General features: G+C 39.3%; 2 protein-coding genes across 5 annotated transcripts in view; one reads left to right on the top strand and one right to left on the bottom strand.

Moving 5' to 3' along the window:
* PPP3R1 (protein phosphatase 3 regulatory subunit B, alpha) overlaps window positions 1-12,718 on the top strand; it is a 69,278-nt gene extending 56,560 nt beyond the window's left edge. For all 3 annotated transcript variants that reach the window (XM_026484313.4, XM_057309389.1, XM_048222448.2), the window contains exons 5-6: window positions 105-289; window positions 10,596-12,718. In XM_026484313.4, coding sequence (XP_026340098.1) covers window positions 105-289; window positions 10,596-10,643 — 233 coding nt within the window. In that variant the 3' untranslated portion in view covers window positions 10,644-12,718. The remainder of the gene's footprint in view (window positions 1-104; window positions 290-10,595) is intronic.
* A 962-nt stretch (window positions 12,719-13,680) lies between these two features.
* Window positions 13,681-23,240, bottom strand: PNO1 (partner of NOB1 homolog). Of its 2 annotated transcripts, XM_026484308.4 has the most exons (7): window positions 22,941-23,240; window positions 22,555-22,704; window positions 20,627-20,710; window positions 20,390-20,450; window positions 20,036-20,153; window positions 14,962-15,032; window positions 13,681-14,103 (listed from the first exon to the last, which is right to left on the bottom strand). In XM_026484308.4, the coding sequence occupies exons 1-7, from the start codon at window positions 23,145-23,147 to the stop codon at window positions 14,036-14,038; spliced, it is 759 nt and encodes a 252-aa protein (XP_026340093.3). In that variant the 5' UTR covers window positions 23,148-23,240; the 3' UTR covers window positions 13,681-14,035. The 2 variants fall into 2 exon arrangements, with proteins under 2 accessions (XP_026340093.3, XP_057165371.1); XM_057309388.1 differs by having other exon boundaries at window positions 13,681-15,032; window positions 22,941-23,217.
* Between the last annotated feature and the right edge of the window lie 54 nt (window positions 23,241-23,294).

The raw sequence follows: 23,294 nt of genomic DNA, 5'->3' as shown, positions 1-23,294 counted from the left end.
TCTAATTCTAGATATTTGATAGGTTGCTTTTTTCCTTCCTCATTTCAAGTATTTACTTGTGGTTGCCTTATAATTGTCATTGATTTTCCTTACTCTTTTTTTAGTTGCTTTCCGTATCTATGACATGGATAAAGATGGCTATATTTCCAATGGGGAACTCTTCCAGGTGCTGAAGATGATGGTGGGGAACAATCTGAAAGATACACAGTTACAGCAAATTGTAGACAAAACCATAATAAATGCAGATAAGGATGGAGATGGAAGAATATCCTTTGAAGAATTCTGTGCTGTAAGTACAAAAGAGCTGGTTCTTCCAACAGTTAGGTTTTAAAAGCATTTACAAAACTACTTACTAGAGAATTTCTTATACATTTTTTGCCCTAGAAATTTATATATTTGATTTTGTCTACTGGCCCCTATTCAAAGTTTTTAAATGTTCTTTGTGATTGTTAATAACTAACAGTTATTATTCTCAGGAATTCATATTCTCAGTGATCATCTGATAATACACTACAAGAATGGTACTAATAACTTTTACTCACGGTCGGTAGTCCCCCAAATTACAACCAGGGTGTATTCTTAAGGTTTATTTAAAAATAATTATGTTTGAAAACCTTGTGGAAGGTATGTGTTCTTGAGTTTCAGCCAGGGTTCCAGAAGGTTGGCTTCGTGAGGACAACAGAAATGGAGTCTGCATGCATCTTAGACTCATCAGTGAGGCAGTGTAAATGGTGATTCCACCCCTCCCCCTCTCCCAAGCTATTGATGGCTGGCTCTTTGTGTGGTAGGGTTAGGGCCCCACAGGTGCAGGGACTGCGGTTACAGGGAGCCCTAAGGAAACTAACTCGAGGTGGAAACTGGGGCCACAGTTTACCTTCCAGTTCACTGCCTTTCTTCAGTACATCCAGGGTTTTGTCACCACTCACTGTTTCCAAACAGCAACATAACCACTCATCTTCTTTCACTACTTTGCCCCTAAAGCAAAGATACTAGGCTTTTGATGTATTATAAGGAGTTTTAACTGCAAGCTAGAGACACTAGAGAATCCAGAAAGAGAGGCAAAGATAACAAAAATGTTTTGAAATTTTTCAGTTATGGCTAGATGCTTCTATAGGAAGATTTCCTTCCTCGCTTCCTTTTCATTTTTTATTTAGACCACACAGGGACAAACAAATGACTGTGATTGTGTGTCATGTAAGGACTAAAGTTGCTACTTTGGCATTTAAGTAGAATTTCATATTATCCTCTAAGTATCTCCCTTCATCTCAAGGGAATGCTGTCTGCATGTTGTTTCAAAAACTAGAGTGGTACTCTAGTTTAAAGAACAGACTGGGTCTTTTTGGAAGAGTTAAGCTTGAGTAGGAGGGGGAGGAGTCTAAGATGGTGGAGAAGTAGGAGACCTTAGTTTTGTCTGGTTGCAGGAATTCAGGTAGATAGCTATCAAATCATTCTGAACACCTGTGAACTCAGCCAAAGATGTAAGAAAAGAATTGCTGCAATTCTACAAGTAGAAAAGTGACCACTTTCTGCAAGAATGACAAGACGGAAAAACTCATCTCAAAAAAGAGAACAGGAGGCAGTACTGACTACCAGGGACCTAATCAGCATGGATATAAGTAAGATATTGGAACTAGAGTTCAGAATAGCGATTACAAAGATACTAGCTGGGCTTGAAAAAAGCATAGAAGACACTAGAGAATCCCTTTCTGAAATAAAAGAAGTAAACTGTAATCAAGTCAAAATAAAAAAGGCTATTAATTAGATGCCAGAAGAAATGGAGGCTCTAACTGCTAGGATAAATGAGGCAAAAGAGAATTAGTGATATAGAAGACCAAATGATGGAGAATAAAGAAGCTGAGATAAAGGGAGATCAACAACTACTGGATCATGAGGGGAGAATTCGAGAGCTAAGTGGTACCATAAAGTGAAAAAATATTAGAATATTTGGGATCACAGAAGAAGAGGAAAAAGAGAGGCTGGGGTGGGTGGGGGCAGAAGGTACAGTGGAGTAAATTATAGCCGAGAACTAATTTGGGGAAAGAAACAGGCATTCAAGTCCAGGAGGCACAGAGAACCCTCCTCAAAATAAGTAAAAATAGATCAACACCCTGACATCTAATAGTAAAACTTAAAAATCTCAGAGACAAAGAGAAAATCTTGAAAGCAGCTCGGGACAAGAGGTCTGTAACCTACAATGGTAGAAACATTAGATTGGCAGCAGCCCTATCCACAGAGACCTGGCAGGCCAGAAAGGACTGGCATGATACATATTCAGGACACTAAACAGGAAAAATATGCATCCAAGAATACTATATCTAGCTAGGCTGTCATTGAAAATAGAAGGAGAAAGAAAAAGCTTCCAGGACAAACAGAAACTAAAAGAATTTGTGATCGCTAAACCAGCCCTACAGGAAATATTAAAGAATTCCCTTTAAGCAAAGACAGAGCCCAAAAGTAACAAAGACCAAAAAGGAGTGGAAACAATCTACAGAAACAGTGACTTTACAGGTATTACAATGGCACTAAATTCGTATCTTTCAGTAGTTACTCTGAATGTAAATGGGCTAAATGCCACAATCAAAAGACACGGGGTATCTAAGAGTGGATAAAAAAGCAAGACCCATCAATATGCTCTCAAAAGAGACTAATTTTAGACCCAAAGACACCTCCAGATTAAAAGTGAGGGGTGGAAAACCATTTATCATGCTAATGGACATCAAAAGAAAGCTGGGGTGGCAATCTTTATATCAGAAGTTAGATTTTAAACCAAAGACTATAATAGATGAAGAACGACACTGTATCATGATTAAAGGGTCTATCCAACAACAAGATCTAACAATTGTAAATATTTATGGCCCTAACATGGGAGCAGCCAATTACATAAATCAAGTAATAACAAAACTAAAGAAACACATTGATAATAATACAATAATAATAGGGGACTTTTAACACCCCACTCACTGCAATGGGCAGGTCATCTAAGCAGAAGATCAACAAGGAAAGAAGGGCTTTGAATGACACACTGAACCAGATGGACTTCACAGATATATTCAGAGCATTCAATCCTTAAGTAACAATACACATTCTTCTTTAGTGCACATGGAACATTCTCCAGAACAGATCACATGCTGGGTCACAAATCAGGTCTCAACCAGTACCAGAAGACTGGGATCATTCCCTGCATGTTTTCAGATCACAGTGCTTTGAAACTTGAACTCAATCACAAGAGGACGTTTGGAAGGAACTCAAATTCGTGGAGGCTAAAGCACATCCTGCTAAAGAATAAATGAGTCAACCAGGAAATTAAAGAATTTAAAAAATTCATGGAAACAAATGAAAACAAAAACATAACTGTTCAAAACCTTTGGGATGCAGCAAAGGCAGTCCTAAGAGGGAAGTATATAGAAATACAAGACTTTCTCAAGAAACAAGAAAGGGCTCAAATACACGAGCTAACCTTATACCTAAAGGAGCTGAAGAAAGAACAGCAAATAAAGGCTAAACCCAGCAGGAGAAGAGAATTAATAAAGATTAGAGCAGAAATCCGTGAAATAGAAACGAAAAGAACAGAACAGATCTACAAAACTAGGAGCTGATCCTTTGAGAGAATTAATAAGATTGATAAACCCCTGGCCAAACTTATCAAAAAGAAAAGAGAAAGGGCTAAGTAAAATCACGAATGAAAGAGGAGCGATCACAGCCAACACCAAAGAAATACAAACAATTGTCAGAACATATTAAGAGCACCTATATGCCAACAAATTAGGCAATCTGAAAGAAATGGATGCATTCCTAGAGATGTATAAACTAACAAAACTGAAACAGGAAGAAATAGAAAACCTGAACAGACCCATAACCACCAAGGAAATTGAAGCCGTAATCACAAATCTTCCCAACAAACAAGAGTCCAGGGTCATACAGCTTCCCAGGGAAATTCTACCAAATATTTAAAGAAGAATTAACAACTGTTCCTCTGAAGCTGTTTCAAAAAATAGAAATGGAAAACTTCCAAACTCTAAGAGGCTAACATTACCCTGATCCCCAAACCAGACAGAAACACCACCAAAAAGGAGAATTACAAATATCCCTGATGAACATGGATGCAAAAATTCTCACCAAAATACTAGCCAGTAGGATCCAACAGTACATTAAAAAGACTATTCACCACAACCAAGTGGGATTTTTTCCTGAGCTGCACAGGTGGTTCGACTACTGCAAATCAATCAACATGATACACCACATTAATAAAAGAAAGGAGAAGAACCATATGATCCTCTCAATAGACGCAGAAAAAGCATTTGACAAAGTACAGCATCCTTTCTTGATTAAAACTCTTCACAGTGTAGGGATAGAAGGAACATACCTCAGTATCATAAAAGCCATATATGAAAGGCCCATAGCGAATATCATTCTCAGTGGGGATGAGAGCTTTTCCCTTAAGGTCAGTAACACAATAGGGATGCCCACTCTCAGTACTTGTTCAACACAGTACTAGAAGTCCTAGCCTCAGCAATCAGACAACAAAAAGAAATAAAAGGCATCTAAATTGGTAAAGAAGAAGTCAAACTCTCCACTCTTCACCGATGATGTGATACTCTATATGGAAAACCTGAAAGACTCCACCCCCAAATTGAAAGAACTCGTACAGGAATTCAGCAAAGTGGCAGGATATAAAGTCAATGCACAGAACTCAGTTGCATTTTTATATGCTAACAATGAGACAGAAGAAAGAGAAATTAAGGAGTTGATTCCATTTACAATTGCACCAGAAACCATAAGATACCTAGGAATAAATCTAACTAAAGAGGCAAAGGATCTGTGGATGAATGGATAAACTATAGAACACTCATGAAAGAAATTGAGGAAGACACAAAGAATTGGAAAAACTTTCCATGCTCATGGATTAGAAGGACAAATATTGTTAAAATGTCTATGCTCCCTAGAGCAATTTATACATTCTATGCAGTCCCTATCAAAATACCATCAACTTTTTTCACAGAGCTGGAATAAATAATCCTAAAACTTGCATGGAACCAGAGAAGACCCCAAATAGGCAAAGGCAAAGGAATATTGAAAAAAAGAACCAAAGCTAGTAGCATCACAATTCCGGACTTCAAGCTCTATTACAAAGCTGTAATCATCAAGACAGTAGTGTACTGGCACAAAAACAGACACACAGATCAGAATAGAGAACCCAGAAACGGACCCTCAACTCTATGGTCAACTAATCTTTGACAAAGTAGGAAGGAATATCCAATGGAAAAAAGACAGTCTCTTCAACAAACGGTGTTGGGAAAATGGGACAGCCACATGCGGAAGAATGAAACTGGACCATTTCCTTACACCATACACAAAAATAGACTCAAAACTGATGAAAGACCTAAATATGAGACAGGAATACAACAAAATCCTGAAGGAGAACACAGGCAGCAATCTCTTTGACCTCAGCCGCAGCAATTTCTTGCTAGACATGTCTCCAAAGGCAAGGGAAACGAAAGCAAAAATGAATTATTGGGACTTCATCAAGATAAAAAGCTTTTGCACAGCAAAGGAAACCATTGACAAAACCAAAAGATAACCAACAGAATGGGAGAAGATGGTTGCCAATGTCTTAATCAGATAAAAGGGCTAGCATCCAGAATCTATAAATAACTTATTGTACTCAACACCCAAAGAATAATCCCATCAAGAAATGGGTAGAAGACATGAACAGACATTTCTCCAAAGAAGACACACAAATGGCCAAGACACATGAAAAAATGCTCAACATCACTGGGCATCAGGGAAATACGAATCAAAACCACAAGGAGATGCACCTCACGTGGGTCAGAATGACTAAAATTAACAAGTTAGGAAATGACAGATGCTGGCAAGGATGCTGAGAAAGGAGAACCCTCCTACACTGTTGGTGGGAATGCAAGCTTGTGCAGCCACTCTGGAAAACAGTATGGAGGTTCCTCAAAAAGTTGAAAATAGAGCTACCCTACGATTCAGCAATTGCACTGCTAGGTGTTTACCCCAAAGATACAAATGTAGTGATATGAAGGGGCACCTTCAGTGTGGGGGTACCCCAGTGTTTATAGCAGCAATGTCAACAATAGCCAAACTATGGAAAGAGCCCTGATGTCCACTGACAGATGAATGGATAAAGATGTTCTACATATACAATGCAACACTACTCAGCCATCAAAAAACCTGAAGTCTTGCCATTTCCAAAGACGTGGATGGAACTAGAGGGTATTATGCTAAGTGAAATAAGTCAGTCAGAAAGACAATTATCATATGATCTGACTCATATGTGGAATTTAAGAAACAAAACAGGAGCTTAGATAGGGGAAGGGAGGGAAAAATAAAACAAGATAAAATTAGAGAGGGAGACAAACCCTAAGAGACTCTTAATCATAGGAAACAAACAGGATTACTGAAGGGGAAGAGGTGGGGGGTGGGGCAGCTGGGAGATGGGCATTAAGGAGGGCACGTGATGTAATGAGCACTAGGTGTTATAAAAGACTGATGAATCACTGACCTGTACCTCTGAAACAAGTAATACACTATATGTTAATTAACTGATTTTAAATAAGAGAAAAAAGGGAAGAGAGTTAAGCTTGAGAGTTGAGACTTTGAACTGTTGCCTGGTGGTACTCCTGCAAGGGTTTGTCATCTGTCTGTCTTTTCATCGCCAAAGATCAGAGAGACTCCTGTGGACTGGCGTCAGATTGAGTGTGACATAAGACCAGCCTGGATAGTAATAGCCAGTTTTTAAAAGAAGGAAAGAAGAAATCAAGCCTTGAGGGAACAAAATAAAAATGGAAAACTCTTGCCCAGAGTGATGTGGAAAAGATGTATAGAGACGAAGACTCATTTATATTTAGTATATTATAAAATGTAAATTAAAATTACATATAAATCACCTGTCGGTGGAAGGAAATTAAAATACATCTTTAGGTATAGAAATGATGCTATTTACAATGAAGACGTACAGCGCGCTTTGAATTCATTTCCAGCATTTGTGATAAATGGCTTTTGTGTTTGTGAGGAGCATAGTTCAGGAGTGTCGGAAACTTAAATTGTGTTTAAACCCATTTTTCTGAACATGGATCAAGCCCATAACTCTGGCTTCATGGAGTCCTTTACAAAAATTCTGATTTCTCAAGCTATAGCAGGGAAAGGAGATGGGAAGTTACTTTAAGAGATCACATGCTTGTTTGGCTCCTTTAAAATTTTCAGAATAGTTAACATACATGGATAATAGAAATGATTGGTGACAGGATTAAAGTTGGGGTTGAACTGAACACATGTACAGTTGACCCTTGAACACTTGCCTACTTACGTGCAGGTTTTTTTCGCTTAAGTATTATACATGTTTTTTGTCTTATGATTTCAGTAATGTTTTTTCTAGCTTACTTTATTGTAGTACAGTATGTAATACATATACAGAATGTTTTATGTTAATGATGAGGCTTTCAGTTAACACTGGGCTGTTAGTAGTTAAGTTTTGGGAGAGTCAGAAGTTATACATGGATTTTTTACTGCGTTAGGGGGTTGGTATACCCAAGCCCTGTTCAAGGGTGAACTGTATTTTTTTTTTTGCTTGCTTTCCAAACTCCAGTGAAATTAAAAAGTAAAGGTTTATGAACCCACAGGACAAAGAGATCGTAGGGAAGATAACAGATTCAACACTAAGCTGACTTAACAGGAGAAAAAAATTAATTCTAAACTGTCAGCTTGGAAAGTCAGTGAGAAGCAACTTGGTTTATAATGCAGAATCCCTGAAAGGCTTAGGACTTGGTGGCACAAAAGTGAAAGTGGGGATGAAGGCAAGGCTAAAAACAGAATTGCTTAGTCTGTTTAAGCAGCATTTAGCACACTGGATCTCCTTTCCTACTCTGTTCAGACTCTCCTGCCCTGTGGTGGGAGATTGGAGAGGGTGAAGTAGAGTCTCTAGGCTGGGAAACAGGAGGCATAGATTGGGGAGTGAGGGTAGGGTAAAGGGAGGGAGATTAAATAAAGATGAGCCTATTTCCATTTTGATACCTCTAAAAGTAAAACAAAAATCTGTCATTCTCAGGGATATAATATACTGAATCCTTAAGACAAAGCTTGGATAATACAGTTCTTGGAAATTTAAATTTATTTATTTATTTATTTTTAAAAGATTTTATTTATTTATTCGACAGAGAGACAGCCAGCGAGAGAGGGAACACAAGCAGGGGGAGTGGGAGAGGAAGAAGCAGGCTCATAGCAGAGGAGCCTGATGTGGGCCTTGATCCCATAACGCCGGGATCACGCCCTGAGCCGAAGGCAGACGCTTAACCGCTGTGCTACCCAGGCGCCCCGGAAATTTAAATTTAGAGATCCATTTTAGGAAGTCTTAACACCTGAATGCTAGGATTTCCAGAGAGAAAAATGGAGGGAAGGAAGTCATTAAAAATGAATACAAAAGTAATGAACGAAAAGTAGTTTCCTGACCGAAAGGATTACTGAGTAGCATAGTATAAAAAAATACTCTGGGCCTAGGCACAATGTCATGAAATTTTAAAATGGGGAACAAAGATACAGTCCTACAAAGTTCCAAAGACCAGGGTTAGAGGGGTGGTGGGGAGGGGCTTTATACAAAGCCTGAGAAATCATCAGGGCAGCTGACTTCTCAGTAGCAAAGTAGGAAGCTCGAAGACAATGGAGCAGCATTGCCTTTGCAATTCTGAGGGACAGTTATTTCCAAACTAGAATTCTCAACAAACTCAAACTAGATGGAAAAATGAAGACATTTTCTGTAATGCAAGGCTTCCCTTTTTGGGAAACTACTGGAAGATGTGCTCCCACTATAAGGTTGTAAATAAAAAAAGATAATGTGGGGTCTAGGAAGCAAGAGGGTCCAACATGAGAGGAGGAAAGCAAGGTCCAGAGATGGCAGGCCTAGCTTGCAGCAGGTGGGAAAGCTCTGGGAATGATTTCAAGATAATAAAATTGATAGAATTACATAACATATTTGAACGTATTTAGAACAAAAGTTTGAGACTGAATTACTGAAATATATAGAATACCCAGTAAAGGAAAAGATAATTATTAACTGTAGCAAAACAGATGTGCAGTATGCAATTCTGTTTTGCTGTAGAGTATTTTATATGTCATAATTAAAAGGCTGAATTAGTCATAATCAAAATGAAGGTGTAACTGTTGGAAGGGGGGGCTTATATGGGGTAGGAGATAGACGTGTGTGTGTGTGTGTGTGTAAGAGCTAAATCTTTCCCTTGTGTTGTGGGCATTATAAGTCCAAGAGAAGGCAATGTAGGAATGTTATTTGGAGACCTACAGGGAAATACTGCATATTAGCTGAAAAGTCTAAATGATCATCTCTATGTAAAAAGACATAGAGAATGAGGACAGGGTAGCAAACTGATGTTTTCATAGCAGAAGTTGTAACACAAATTGGCTGTTTCAGCTTTATTTTTCAAATAAACTTTAAAAATAAGTTTAAATTAAAAAATAATACAGATGGTTATACACAACAACATGGATTATCAAAAACATGTTAGGTGAAACAAGTCAGACATGAAAAAGATCTCAAACTAATCCAGGTTGTTGAAGTCACAGTAGTGGCTCCGTGTGTGTGTTGGGGGGGGGGGGGTAGGGCAGGAGGGAGATAGCTGGAAGGGGTGCAGAAGAGTTCTGGTGATGGTCTGGGTGCTAGTTACTTGGGTGTTTACTCTGGGAAAATTCATCAAGCTGTGAACATTTATGACGTACATACTTTCTTTACGTAGGTTGTACGTAAATCTATCCTCCAAATAATAATATAATATAGGTAATTATACTTGCAGATTATCATGTCATTTTTCACTGAGGTGTCTGTAACAATTCTCCATGTCTACAAGCCCATGGGAGAATAATGTGCAGAAAATCTTATTCATTTGGTACTTTTTAATACCTTCTAGAATAGACTGACAGTTAAGCCCATATTTGGATTTTGAGGATAAATTTTTACGCTAACCTCCTGTTAATATTAAACTACAAAAGAGGGGTTGGCAAACTACAGAGTAGGTCAGATCCTTCCCATGGCCTGTTCTGTGTGTCTTGGAGCTTAGAACAGTCTTTTACATTTTTAAAGTGTTGTTAAGCAAGTGGGGGAAAGGGGCACCTGAGTGGCTGAGTCAGTTAAACATCTGTCTTTGGCTCAGGTCATGATCTCGTGAGGTCCCAGGATTGAGCCCTGCATTGGGCTCCCTGCTCAGCGGGAAGTCGGCTTCTCCTTCTCCCTCAGCCCCTCCTCCCACTCATGTTCTCAAATAAATAAAATCTTAAAAAAAAAAAAAAGTGGGAGAAGGAAACGTAAGAGAAATCACCTGTGGCCGACAAAAAGCCTAAAATACGCTCTGGCGATTTAAGTTTGCCAGCTGTTGTCCTAGAACACAAGAAGATGCCTGTTATCCTGGGAGAAAGAAGCCATGAAAATTCTAACTTGGAGGCAGTAAAGTTCAAAAACAAACAAAATCCCCAAAAAGGCCAACTTCTGAAAACAGTGTATTTTTTAAATTGTAGTTTTGGTTAAGGAGTTTTCAAATGTGGTCAACTTGATTTGTTCTGATCTGTTGCAGGTTGTAGGTGGCCTAGATATCCACAAAAAGATGGTGGTAGATGTGTGACTCTTTTTTAAAGAGTACCACCCAACACTTTTGCTTTCTTCTCCATCTCTGAAGATCTGCTCAAGACGTCCAGCAATGCTCTCTGTGTATTTAAATGGAAGTATTTTTCTCTGTGAAGCCACATTTTCCAACACGAGCCTCATGAAGCCAACTAAGTGTTATTGAACTCTTATTCTCTCAATAACTCAGTGTAGCACTTTAAAGTCTGAAGGACAGCAATATGAAAAGAGCATATCAATGTGGTGAAGAAAGGGAAGGGGTTGGCTTTTTAATTTATTTTTCTTCATCTTTTATAACAAGAAAGTATCTATATATACATATGTAAATATTTATATATAGATATATGTAGCTTTCTATATGTGTAGTAGGTTGGCTTTAATTTAATCTACTTGATTCAGAAACAAAATGATAGAGTACAAAAGTGCCAAGCAGAACATAAAACATCCTTACTTTTATTTCACACAGTTTTATATATAGATAGAAAATTGTACAATTTGAGCCGGGTGTTAGGCCAGCTATTTTCCTTTTCCTGTGCTTTCTCCTTTGAGAGATTGACAAAGCATTTGTTAACGTCCTATTATTTACCTTAATTACATTTTTGTAACAAAGGAGTTTGTAATTTTATTTATACCTATGAATATATTTCCAGGGACTATGTCTCATTGCTGAGCAGCTTTCACTACATCTCTGCTTGAAGAGAAAGTGTAGTCAGTGCTCCTGCCAAGAGCTCATTCTGTGTTCATATAGTAGCTGCACAGAGCTTGTGGCTGCTTCGAGGTTATTTTGTAACCAGGAGCCATTACATTTAGTAAATGTCCCTGAGTCGGTGTAAGTTATCAGTTGTGGAAAGGCCAGAAGCCATCTGAGGCAATCACGAGTTTCCTTAGATGTTTCTTAGTAATACCGGAAGGAATCACAGAACTACTTAGGAAATCCATTCATTCGTTTCAGTATGTGGGTAAACAAAGTTTGTCATTAAACTTACCTTTGAACCATAAATTTCCCTTCTGTTTCAGAAGACTTGCAGCTCATCTAAAAAACTGGTGATAATGTGCATGTATGTATCTGAACGCCCACATATATTTGTGATTTAAATGGAAGAAGTCTTACTGATCGGTATGCCACAGAGGAGCAAAATTTTATCCAAATTTATACCTCCTGAATTCTTTACCACAAGGCATAGAGAGTGCATGATGGTTTTCTTTCTTGATTTGCCCATATTTGTAATGGATGCTAACTTACTAAATGTGTGATATAAAAGTAGCGTATCATGTTCCACCACTTGATATTATCCCTTCCCTTTTCTGCAAAGGTACTATTGGCTGGAGGAAAACATTTTATGGTTAGCTTTCTAGGAAAGTAGTCTTCCCCTGTATAGGTTTTTCTAGAAGAATGGTTTTATGATTGTAAGTGGAAAAGGGCAGGTTGAATCAAGGTGAATGAATCTTAAATTGGGCACACCTGCCTGCCATCGCTGTTCCTTCAACTGAGTGCTGCACATCATGGGCTCTGTCTGTGAGAGAAAAATCCCGGTGCTTGGTGTCCTTGCATGACATGGAGTTTTGCATGTAGATCAATTTAAAATGTACCTCTTGTTTACATAATTTGCATAATTTTAAAAGATAACGTTGCCAAACTTTGGAAATGTTAATGTTCAAACTGAAAATCTCCACTACATGTAACTTTCTTCCTCTGGATCAGTCCGTGGCTTATAAGCCCAGCCAGTGGTTTGATCTGTTCCAGTGTCAGCTGCCATGTGCTCTGCTTCAAGGGGGAACTAGTCTTTTGTGAATTTTTTGTACATAAGTATTTGTTACAAATATTTTAGCAAATGCTTTCTATTTCTCTTGCTTGTGCATATCTTGGCTGGCGTTACAGAAAAATAGTGCAAATGTTATTTCCTTACTGGGGAATGAGGGGTTTTTTTTCCTTTTTTCTTTTTTTTTTTTTTTTAGTGTGGGTGGGGGAGGGGTTTATGTTGACTGTTTAGTTTTCTTCTGCATGAAATGTCATGTTGTGGGATCTTTAGAAAACTTCATACTGTATGAATAAGAAAATAAAATATTTGAAACTTGCTTGAGTGTGTTCACAATGGTCTTTGGTGGGCTTTTTTTCCCCCATGAGGTTGTCGTCTTTCCACTCTTTTGGATTAAAAACCATGATAAATTATGTTTGATATTGGGGCTATAAGCCATAAGTAAAAATAAATCTGCTTTATCACTGGTTAAAAACCACAAATCATTACAACAGCCTACAAAGCCCTACCTTCATTGCTTTACTACTCACCCTTTACTGCTTCCAGCTGCCTTCGCCTCCTGTGGTTTCTGGAGCTTTGGGCTTGCTTCTGCTGTGGGCCTTTGTACCGTCTCCCCCACCAGAGACCCCACAGTTGATGCCGTCAGGTCTGTTCAGGTGTGTCCTGGCTCCACAGGGACGCTCCTGGCCACCACATGTAAACATACTCCTACACCTGTGTCTCCTTTACTCCACTCTCTTCTTCCTCCAGAGAGTTTTTCCTCTGCTGACAGAATTTACTTAGGTATTTTGTACACTTGTCTTATCTGGTTATTGAAATAAAACGAAAACTCTACAAAGGCAGTGATTTTTTTTTTGTCCCTTGTCTACCAATAGCCTCAATTGTCTAGAATTCTACCCAGCTCTAGTGTTTGCTCATTAAATACTTACCAAATGAGTATTTAAATAGGCAGACACTAATTAAAACAAGCGCTTCCATTTGCAGAACATTGCGGTTTTCTAAAAACATTCTTTTACCATATTTCACCTTCACCCAAACATTGGTAAGGTCTGGCTACTTCCATTGAGTGCTTATTTGAAAATAAAATTCTTTCCTCACGTCAACCTTGTGAGGTAGTCCTTAATTTTATAAACTACAAAACAGGTACAAAGATTAGCCTTTGTTCACAACAGTATCTCCAAACTGCTGCTTCTAAAAAGTCCACATACCACCCAGTATTAAGGGTCAGGATTCAGAGCGATTTTGTGAGCGGATTCTGTTAATTACACTCCATAGACAAGAAATGTTTACAAATTTATAAAAAGTTATAAATCTATAAATTCATACAGATCTGTTTAAACAAGTTTCCCCAATAAGAGAATTATAAACTATGTAAATCTTTTATTTAAAATTAAGTGATATAATTAATGTGTAAGTATAATTATGGTACTAAATTCAGATAAAGGAATTATCCTCAAGTTGCTGCATGAGAATATTATCAAACCTTTCTATTGATGCTTCTGGCTGAGAACAGAAGAAGCGATGGAGGCTCAAAGTGACTGAAAAATTCTTCACATGGTTTCTTATCACCACATGCAGAGGGCAAGGGCTTTTTCTCTAGAGTCCAAATTCAAGATAAAAAGTCTCTGATTTGAAATCAGAATCGATCTGCTGCTCTGCTAGCCACGGCTCGGATATTGCCATAAACCTTTGATGGAGGATTTCCTGCAGAGGAAAACAAACATATCTATACAAATATACTCACATATATAGAAGACACATGGAAAGCAGTCTGCAACTCCAAAGCACATTTCCCAGTGGATCTCTCTTAAATCAGCAAAAGAACCATAAACCATACCCAAATAGTCTCCAAAATTATTTTAAATTCTACGAATCAAAGGCACGGAGTTATGTAAATATGTCAAAAAGAAACTGGTCACTCAGATCTGGGCACTGATGGAAAATCCCATTTAGAGCAAGCAGCTACAACCCTGTAACTCATACCAGAAGTTAACTGACTTTGCCGCACAGTTTGAAAACAGGACTGGGGTGCCTGGGTGACTCAGTCGGTTAAGCGTCTGATTCTTGGTTTTGGCTCAGGTCATGATGCCAGGGTCGTGAGAACGAGCCCCGCAATAGGCTCTGCACTCAGCATAGAATCTGCTTAAGATTCCCTCTCCCTCTGCCTCTCCCACTCGCTCAGGCTTTCTAGCTCTCAAGTAAATAAAATAAAATAGGACTAAGTGTGTCAATTAAGTTGACTGATGGTCATCAGCAGCTCTCTTTTCATTGAAACCTAAAACACACTGCTTGCTATTCTGGAATGGCTTTTCACTGCACTTCAGGGGAAAGCAGCAAAGATTTAAGCAACATAACCCCATAAACCCTTTATTTTCCCTAGCAAACTGATGAAATCTAAGCAAAAATATTCCTCCTTTTTTATTTAGGCCCATGTTTGCCAACCCCAAAGTTTCTATTTCGCAATCTCTAACATGCTTAACTTGAACTGATTTGCAAATGTGGTTCGAGTTCTAAATTCCCTATTTTCTTTCCAGAGAAAATACCCAAGGAATAAATTATTACCCAGGATGAGGTTGCAAATGGCAGTTCTTGCCATCTTGATGTTTTGGAAAGAGCCAAGGATGTGAACTTTCCTGCAAGAGAGAATGTGAGACAAGTTAGCAACAAAATCATTTCCTTAACTAAATCCCATAGTCCCGTAACTTTGGAAAATCATGATAGATTTCTAAATATAGATGGTGGTGATGGTTGCACAACTCAAAATACACTAAAAATCACTTTGAAGGGAAATTCTATGGTATGTAAATTATATCCCAGTAAACAGAAATACAAAATTTTAAGAAACCAAGAATTTTTAAAGATTCTTAGCTAATAATGGCTACCATCAAGTGAGTGCTTTTTATGTGCTACGGCTTTGTGTGTTCCCATTTAACCCTCACATGAGTTTTATTAACGTAGATGGTATTCCCATTTTATAAATGAGGAAAGAAATTTACGAGAAGTTAAAAAAACAAAACCCAAAAACAAACCTGCCCAAGATTACACATTGGCAGAGCTGGTATTAAGTACCCAGAAATGCAAGTAACATTGTACTTAATTAAAACATCTGGATTTCAACTGCAAAACCTTCTAAAGGTTATCTAAATTTCTTCACTATTCAGTGAGGATCATCCAGACCCTACTAATGGGAATTCCTGGTTGACTGACTCAAACAAAATGGACAATATAGTATTTTGCTTTTTGAGCCCATCCTCCAAAATGTCAGTAAACTGACACCAAAATTATCAGTAGGAACATCAAGCCAAACCCTCTCATCCAGGCTTAGGCATTTCTGGAAGTGGGGACAAAAATGACAAAATCTGTTCAAGATGATGCCTAGATTTTCTTCCCCACTCTGTAATCAGGCAACCACCCCCTGTAACAGGCAGAATTATGGGAGGGGGAGGCGAGGTGATGCTCCCTGGAAAATAAAAGACATGGTGTCTGGACCAGGGGTACCAGGTACAGCTGAGGTAGGAATGCCATGTTAAAGATGGGCAATGGGAAGCAAATAACTGAGACCTCCAACTGTCTTCCATAACTGCGCTTCAAAGTCTGGCAGCGAAGAGCCTAGAGCATGCCTCTCTGGGGGAATCTGACCTGCTCAATAAAAGACCTAAAAGAGGGGTGCCTGGGTAGCTCAGCTGGTTAAGCATCTGCCTTCAGCTTGGGTCATGATCTCAGGGTCCTGGGATCAAGCCCCACATCAGACTCTCTGCTCAGCGAGGAATCTGCTTCTCCCTCTCCCTCTATATTTTCTCTCTCTCCCTCAAACAAATAAATAAAATCTAAAAAAAACCCCAAAAAACAAAAGACTAAAAGATACATCAGAAACAGCCTGGCAATCACCCTAAGTGAAGCCTAGTCAACCAGCATCCCCTCCCCCCCCCAGACCCTGTGAGCTCAGGGCTTCTGGTCTGCTCTTTACTGCCTCACTCTGTCCATCTGGCGCACACACACTGAGGATCACCAGCATCTGACGAAAGCATCTACTACAAAAAAACAGAGGCTACAACCAGCAAAGCGAAAAAAGAGAAACGGAGACTATGGAGACTAAGAGAAAATGAAAATGGCAAAAACAGAATCAAATCAGTAAGGTCCAGAAAGCTATCTTCATGCACCCATGAATCAAGGGCACAATGTTAAGAAAACTAAATATAAGGATTGGAACACAGAGTCACAGAAAGGAATTCCAGACAGGAAGGGGTAAGAAAGGAAGACCAAAGTAATTCAAGAAAATTTCTGAGAATTGTAGAAAATGAAGTCTCTAGTTTGAAAGGGCCCAGTAAGATGAATAAAAATAGACCCACGCTAACACACAGCACGATGAAATTTCAGAACACACTAAAGATAATACAACTGCCAGATAGGACACTCAAAGAATCAGGTATAAAAATGGCATTAGACCTCTCAATAGCAACACTGAAAGCTAGGATATAGAAAGGTCTTCAAAATTCTGAATGGACATGATTTATATAACAGAACTAGATAGCTGGCCAGGAAAGAGGAAGTTCTCAACAAATGGAACGAGAAGTTCTCAAAAAATGTTAGCTAGCTAAGCTAGCTCCCGCACTATAAACGGCACCAAAATAAGGAGTACTAAGGTTGGGGGGAGGGGGGTGTACAAAATGAATGAAGGGGGTCAAACAGCACAAACTTCAGTTAGAAAAGAAGTCCGGGGATGTAATGTACAGCATGTCAAGTATAGTCAATAATACTGTGCTACATAATGGAAAGTTGCTAAGAGTAATTAAGTTTTCACACACAGAAAAACAAATTTGTAGCTATGGTGATAGATGTTAACCAGACTGACTGTGGTGCTCATTTTGCAATACGTACAAATACCAAATTAAAAAAGAAAAACAGAAGAACCATAAGGAGTACTCAGGAAAAAGAATCCAACAACCAAGGGATTCAAACAGCAAAAGGGCAAAGGTGAAAGGAGAACCCAGGATGTCAACTGGGCGTCAGGCAGGGTAGCCGTGCTTCTGAGAAAGCAGGCTCCAGGAGAGGTTTCTCAAATGTTTGATGCATCTGGATACACCAAGAGGACATACAACAGTGTATAGCTTTTTACTGAATTTTACTGATAATTAGAAAACACAAACATAAATAAGAATTGTTTTTTCAGGTGAAAACAACAGAGTAATCACAGTTATCACCTGGCCCCGCTGTTGATACACTGAGCACTGGAACTGCACACAGGTAATGCCGAACGCTGGTCTTAACAAAACCTACAAGGTACAGGGAACGTAGGAAGGGATAAGTAAACTGGATGTTAGAAGGGCTGAGTATATGGGGTGGAAGTGGGGGCAGATGAAAAAAAGCTGAATTTTCCTCTTTCACATTAGAAAGTCAATGGTGAGGCTAAAAAAACAAAACAAACCATGAAGCTGGTATATAAACAAGGTGTCTGAAAATATGGAGATAAATTTTTAAAAATTACCTAAAAGAGCTGAAATTAGTTCCTCTGAGGAAGAGGAAATGGAGGTAGGTAGTATAAATTTGGGGCTTGCTCAAATATGTGTATGTCTAACTCTGATAAAAATTCTTGACAATAGCGCAGGAAAGATGAGGAAACAGACAGTGAACACACATGAAGTGTGAGTAGTTTTGCTGCCGAAACCACCACCGTGATGGGGCAGTGGCTGGAACGGTATGGAGGTCTCAGGACATACAGGCAACAGTATTTGCCATCTGATGCACTGCATGTATTTGGAATCGTTTTTAGTGTTTTATCGTGCTCACATCATACTGTATTTTACCAGGTTATCAGCAGCTCATCAAAAACAACACTTACAGGTGCATACGAGTCCACACTACGGTTATATCACAGTAAGCGGGTGAACATGTGGATTTCCAATTAGCCTATTTATACTGAACACTCCAGACAGTACACTCAAGTAGTATGTCATTCAGTTTGTAAGAAAAATAGAAAAGATATAAAAAGTAATTCAATAAAAGCAACATTATTCATAATAGCCCCAAACTGAAAACAGCCCAAACGTCCATCATATGTGAATGGATAAACAAAATGCAATACCTTACAATAGTACTTGGCAATAAAGAGGAATTACTAACATACCCAATGAACTGGGGAAACTCAAAACAGCATGCTAATTAAAAGAAATCATACACCAAAGACTGCACCCTGTATCTTTCCATTTATATAAATTTCTAGAAAAGGCATAACCATGACAGACAGATCAGTGATTACCTGGGATTGAGGTGGGATCACAGGACTATAGGTTTACCCAAAACTCACTGAACAGGAGCATTACCTAAATAAGGTAATGCTTTTTGTATGTATATCATACTGCAGTTAAAAAAAATAGTTCAGCTAGTAAATTTTATGTTAACACTTATCAATATACTTGAAATTTAATATATCACAGTATCCATACTTTGATTAGCACATCAGTTACATTTTTAGGTTTCTAAATTAAAAGTTTTTAAGGCTACTTAGGATACTTTCAAATGTGGTATGCATTTCAAAATATTTTAAAATGTCTAGTTCAAAACATGCTTTCCTCATGGCTCCATACTCCCAAGTCTAGGCTCCCCTCACAAAGATCAATATTATAATAAGCCTGTCTTCCAGTAAGAGGGCCATCAAAGTGGTATTATCGTTATCCCTCGAGTATAAAACAGAGTCTAAAATTTAGGTTCTAAAAAATGGTGAGCCTGAGTTTAGAGCCAAGATAGTATGATTTTAAATAAAATTATTTCTGGGTTTAGCAGCAGGCAGGTCCCTCCTCCTGTCAGTCAAGTGCTTCGTTCCCCAACTTCACGGCATTATATAATCTCCGCGCCATCTGCCAGTAACCCCGACCTGGCACCGCAGCAGCCTCAACCCCCGCCAGGGCTAATCCCAGCTTGACTTCCTGCACCCTTACTTTAAGCCTGTGTCATCTTCTTTCCGTTCACATAGAGCTGGTCTCGAGTTTTTCACCCAACGTGCAATACTCTTCGTTCTTTTATGAAAGGCCTTTATATATAATCTTAAAGTATTTATAAAGTTATACACATGTATTTCTTTCTTTAAAAGGAAAGCACAATGGCATTTAAAACACCCACTCCTTGCTCTCTCCTACTGATTTAGGAGTCTCCTCGGATACTAGTTAAATCTTCACCTGTCAGGTAACTTCTTTTAGTAGAATTCTGAACAATTTCCTTTACTTTTTTTAAGATTTTATTTATTTATCTGAGAGAGAGAGAGAGAGAGCGCGCAAGCATGCATGAAGGGGGGAGGGGCAGAGGGAGAAGCAGGCTCCCCGCTGAGCAGGGAACCCAGAGTGGGGCTCGATCCCAGGACCCTGAGACCACGACCTGAGCCAAAGGCAGACACTTAACCGGCTGAGCCACCCAGGCGCCCCTAAACATGTCCTTTATTGCTAACTGAGAAAAACAGAATTCCTAAGATTTTCTCAACTAACTTAATCTGCTTTCAAAGTAAGTATCTATGTATTTCATTCGGAACCATATACTGACAAAGAGTCAGTGGCAACATTACGCATAAAATACAATCTTTATGAAGAAACCAGCAAAAGGTCAAATATAAATTAGGACAATAGCTTTGTCAAGATCAGATACTTACACATCAGCCAAAACTATCCGTGTCCGTGTCACGTTCTCAATGGTGAATTTGGTTTTTCCTCCTTTGCCAGCGATTCTTCCTATTGCCCTTGACAGGTGGTCTCCCTTTAGGGGCTTCACTAAATGAGAGAATCAAGGCCTCAGGAGGCAGGAAATTCCAGTGCACCACCCACTCCATAATGAAGTTAAATCACCAACTAAATTTCCCTACTAAGAGATACAAAAATATATATTTTTAAAACCTGCTAATAATACAGGCCAACTGATGCTACTAGAAAGCTAAGAGTCGCCTACAATACAAAGTCAGCAGTATGAAAGCACGACAGTTAACAGGAAAAGACCACCCTATACTCACCATCTGTAATTTCAAAAGACTCTAGGAAGAGGTCATCCAACCTAATGAGGGCAAGTGCGTCCTACAACATAAAAATAAATGCTGTGAAGCCCTTCCGTTTAGATACCTGAGAATAACTATTAAGTTAAAATTCACCAGACCTAGAAAACTCAAAAATTTTTTAAAAGCCCGAATCCACTGAAACATTCATATTAAGTGTTTTTAAGCACCTATTGTAGATGCCATGAAATCACTTACCTCCACCTGAAACCCAAGAATAAAGGCTTTCACAAAATCAGCTGCTTTTGTCAGGGCACTAACATCCTTGGTTTCTTTACAAGTCTGTTTAAAAAAAAAAAGGCAGCACATATTCATATTATGACTGGACATGAAAATATGCTAACAAAACACTAGGACTGATCAATATGATGATGATTATATGCTGATATTTCCCAAAGCACTAACTCCAGAACTAACTACCATGAATGGTTTAAGCTGGGATCCTGTCCTTAAAGGCTTTACTAGGTAATTGCAGAAACAGCTGCTATTCATAAAATCCCAGCCACTAAAAGTGACACGCACGGCAAAGGTGCTTTACACACAACAGCTCTAATCTTCACGTCAACCCTGAATATTAAAAGTAATATAAAAACTTTTATATTTGAGAAAACTGAAGTACTGAAATGTGAAAAAGGGAGAATTCCGACACAAGTCTGATTCCAAAACTGTCATTTCCATTCTCCCACAAAGACTCAAATTTAGTTGAGGAGACCACATATTTGACAAATTTCAAAATACACGAGGTTGTGTAATACACAGATAAAACTAGATCCCAGTTCCAATCCTGTATGTGACCTTGGGCAAGTCCCATAGAAGCTCCAGGTCTAAGTTTTCTCATTTGTAAATAAAAAGATCTGAGTGAAGGGTCCTTTCAGGACTAACAAGATTCACTTGTTAGCGAATGACTTTGATGACTCTAACATACTCCTTTGACTCAGTTTCCTCACATCTAAAGGATGGTGATATGACAATTACTTCATAGGCCTGTCTTAAGATTAAAATGAAAGTCCCCCCATAAAATGAAAGATATGGCCACAAAAAGGTTCAAAGAGTTGGGATGAGGTGAACTTGGGACTTAGATTCCTACTTAAAAGGCAAGTTCAGGGGCACCTGGATGGCTCCGTTGGTTAAGCGTCTCCCTTTGGTTCAGGTCATGATCTCAGGGTCCTGGAATCAAGCCCCATATCGGGCTCCCTGCTCAGTGACAAGTCTTTTTCTCCTTCTCCCCTGTGACCTCTCTCGCTCGCACTCTCTCTCAAATAAATAAAAATCTTTAATAAAAAAAAAAGGCAAGCTCAGTCAAAAACTTAACTCTTATCGTTCAGAGATTTTGAAGATACCAGAGTACCACAGTGAAAGCAGTGTGGTCCAGGAAAATTAATCTGGCGCTGGCAGAGGAAGGACCGGTGAGAGGAGATTTAAAACTCTGAAGCAAGGGAAACCTCTAAGGAAACAAGACGTTTTGGCACAAAACGACAAGAACCCGCATGAAAGTGACAATGGGAACAAAGAGGAGTTCTACTGCCAAGTTCTAGATTTTAAACTTTACCAACTATTTAAAGCAGTGCCCCTATGCTTTATTCCATTACTCTAGTTCAGCGCAGATGAGTCTATACCAGTCCTGATGATGGTGTAAGAATCCTCAAAACGGAAGACATAATTAATTTTGGTCATTGATTCTGATATAAAACTGGCACCCAGAAAAGGAAACCCAAAGTCAATTAACATTGTCTAACTTTTGAACTGACACCATGAAATGTAGATATATATGTGTGTGTGTGTGTGTGTGTACCACACGTACTTTTACTCCTTATTTACTTCTGTTTATGACCACCTGTTTACTCAGCCTTGTCTCATTTCAACACAGAACATCATAAAATACATGCACAGACACAGCCAGTATTTTGGCATGACCTTAGGTCCACCTTATGAATTCAACTAATATTTGTATTGAATGCGGATTTTGAAAAGATTCAAGAAGTTCGAACTCACTATATTATTTAAGAAAATTGTATAATGACCATTTAACAAAGTAAGTCTCATTAAAGAAAGTCTATTCACGCCTTTTCACTTCTGCAGGAGAGAGAAACCCTAATATATTTGGAAATGGTTGACATTCTCCTTACCCTAATTTCTACATTCCTCGATTTCAAGTTAAACCGTATCTGAAGTCCCAAATGTTCTACAATAGGAGTAAATATCTTCATCCAGTTCTCTTTTAATGGCGTGTATCTGTTAGCTGGGACTGGAATTTTCCTTGTTTCTTCTTTCCCACCCTAGGATAAAAGAACACACAAGTCGGGAGATGTATCAACGGATGGAGATAGAGCTGTAAAATGACAGCTCTTCCAGAAGCAGCTTTAACTGAACGATTTAAACTTCGTTCAGGAGAGTCACTTCACTAAGGACGTCACTTAAGAACAGACCCCGCACTTTCAACATCACCCAGAGATCAGCGGCTTGGCCCACCTTTGGCCCCGGCCCCGTTCTGTCCCCCGGTCCCTGTTAGTACCAGGAATGCATCCCCGGTGAGGGGCGGAAAAACGGGCCTCTTCGCGGGCCTGGCTTCCTCCGTGTCCATGCGGCCTGCATCCCCGCCGTCCCCCGCGGCAGACAGCTGCTCAGCCTGCCGTTTCTTCGCCCGCCGGCCACCCTTGTGCGTGACTTGGGTGAAGCCGTCCTCGGCCCCAGCGTTCTGCGCCTCCATCTCCGGTTCCATCCCCAAGAACCTCCAGCTCCAACATGTGCTTCCGGCTCGAACGCGTGCGCCGCTGCACGGCGCAGGCGCAGGTGCGCCTCGCCGGGTCCGATGTCCGCCAACCAGCTCCAGGGCTCCGCCCCGTTTCCTAAGAAGTCCCACCCTGGG

The sequence above is a fragment of the Ursus arctos genome, unplaced genomic scaffold (genome assembly GCF_023065955.2).
Source record: "Ursus arctos isolate Adak ecotype North America unplaced genomic scaffold, UrsArc2.0 scaffold_8, whole genome shotgun sequence".
Taxonomy (NCBI): domain Eukaryota; kingdom Metazoa; phylum Chordata; class Mammalia; order Carnivora; family Ursidae; genus Ursus; species Ursus arctos.
This window is presented reverse-complemented; position numbering and strand designations above follow the sequence as displayed.

Bases quoted from the DNA above. Each gene is read 5' to 3' on its own strand.
- PNO1 (XM_057309388.1), bottom strand. From the start codon at position 23,147: ATGGAACCGGAGATGGAGGCGCAGAACGCTGGGGCCGAGGACGGCTTC. The intron at 20,711-22,554 runs GTAAGGAGAATG...TTTTTTAAACAG, and splicing joins CGAGGAATGTAGAAATTAGG to ACTTGTAAAGAAACCAAGGA. The intron at 20,451-20,626 runs GTAAGTGATTTC...TTTATGTTGTAG, and splicing joins TTCTTGGGTTTCAGGTGGAG to GACGCACTTGCCCTCATTAG.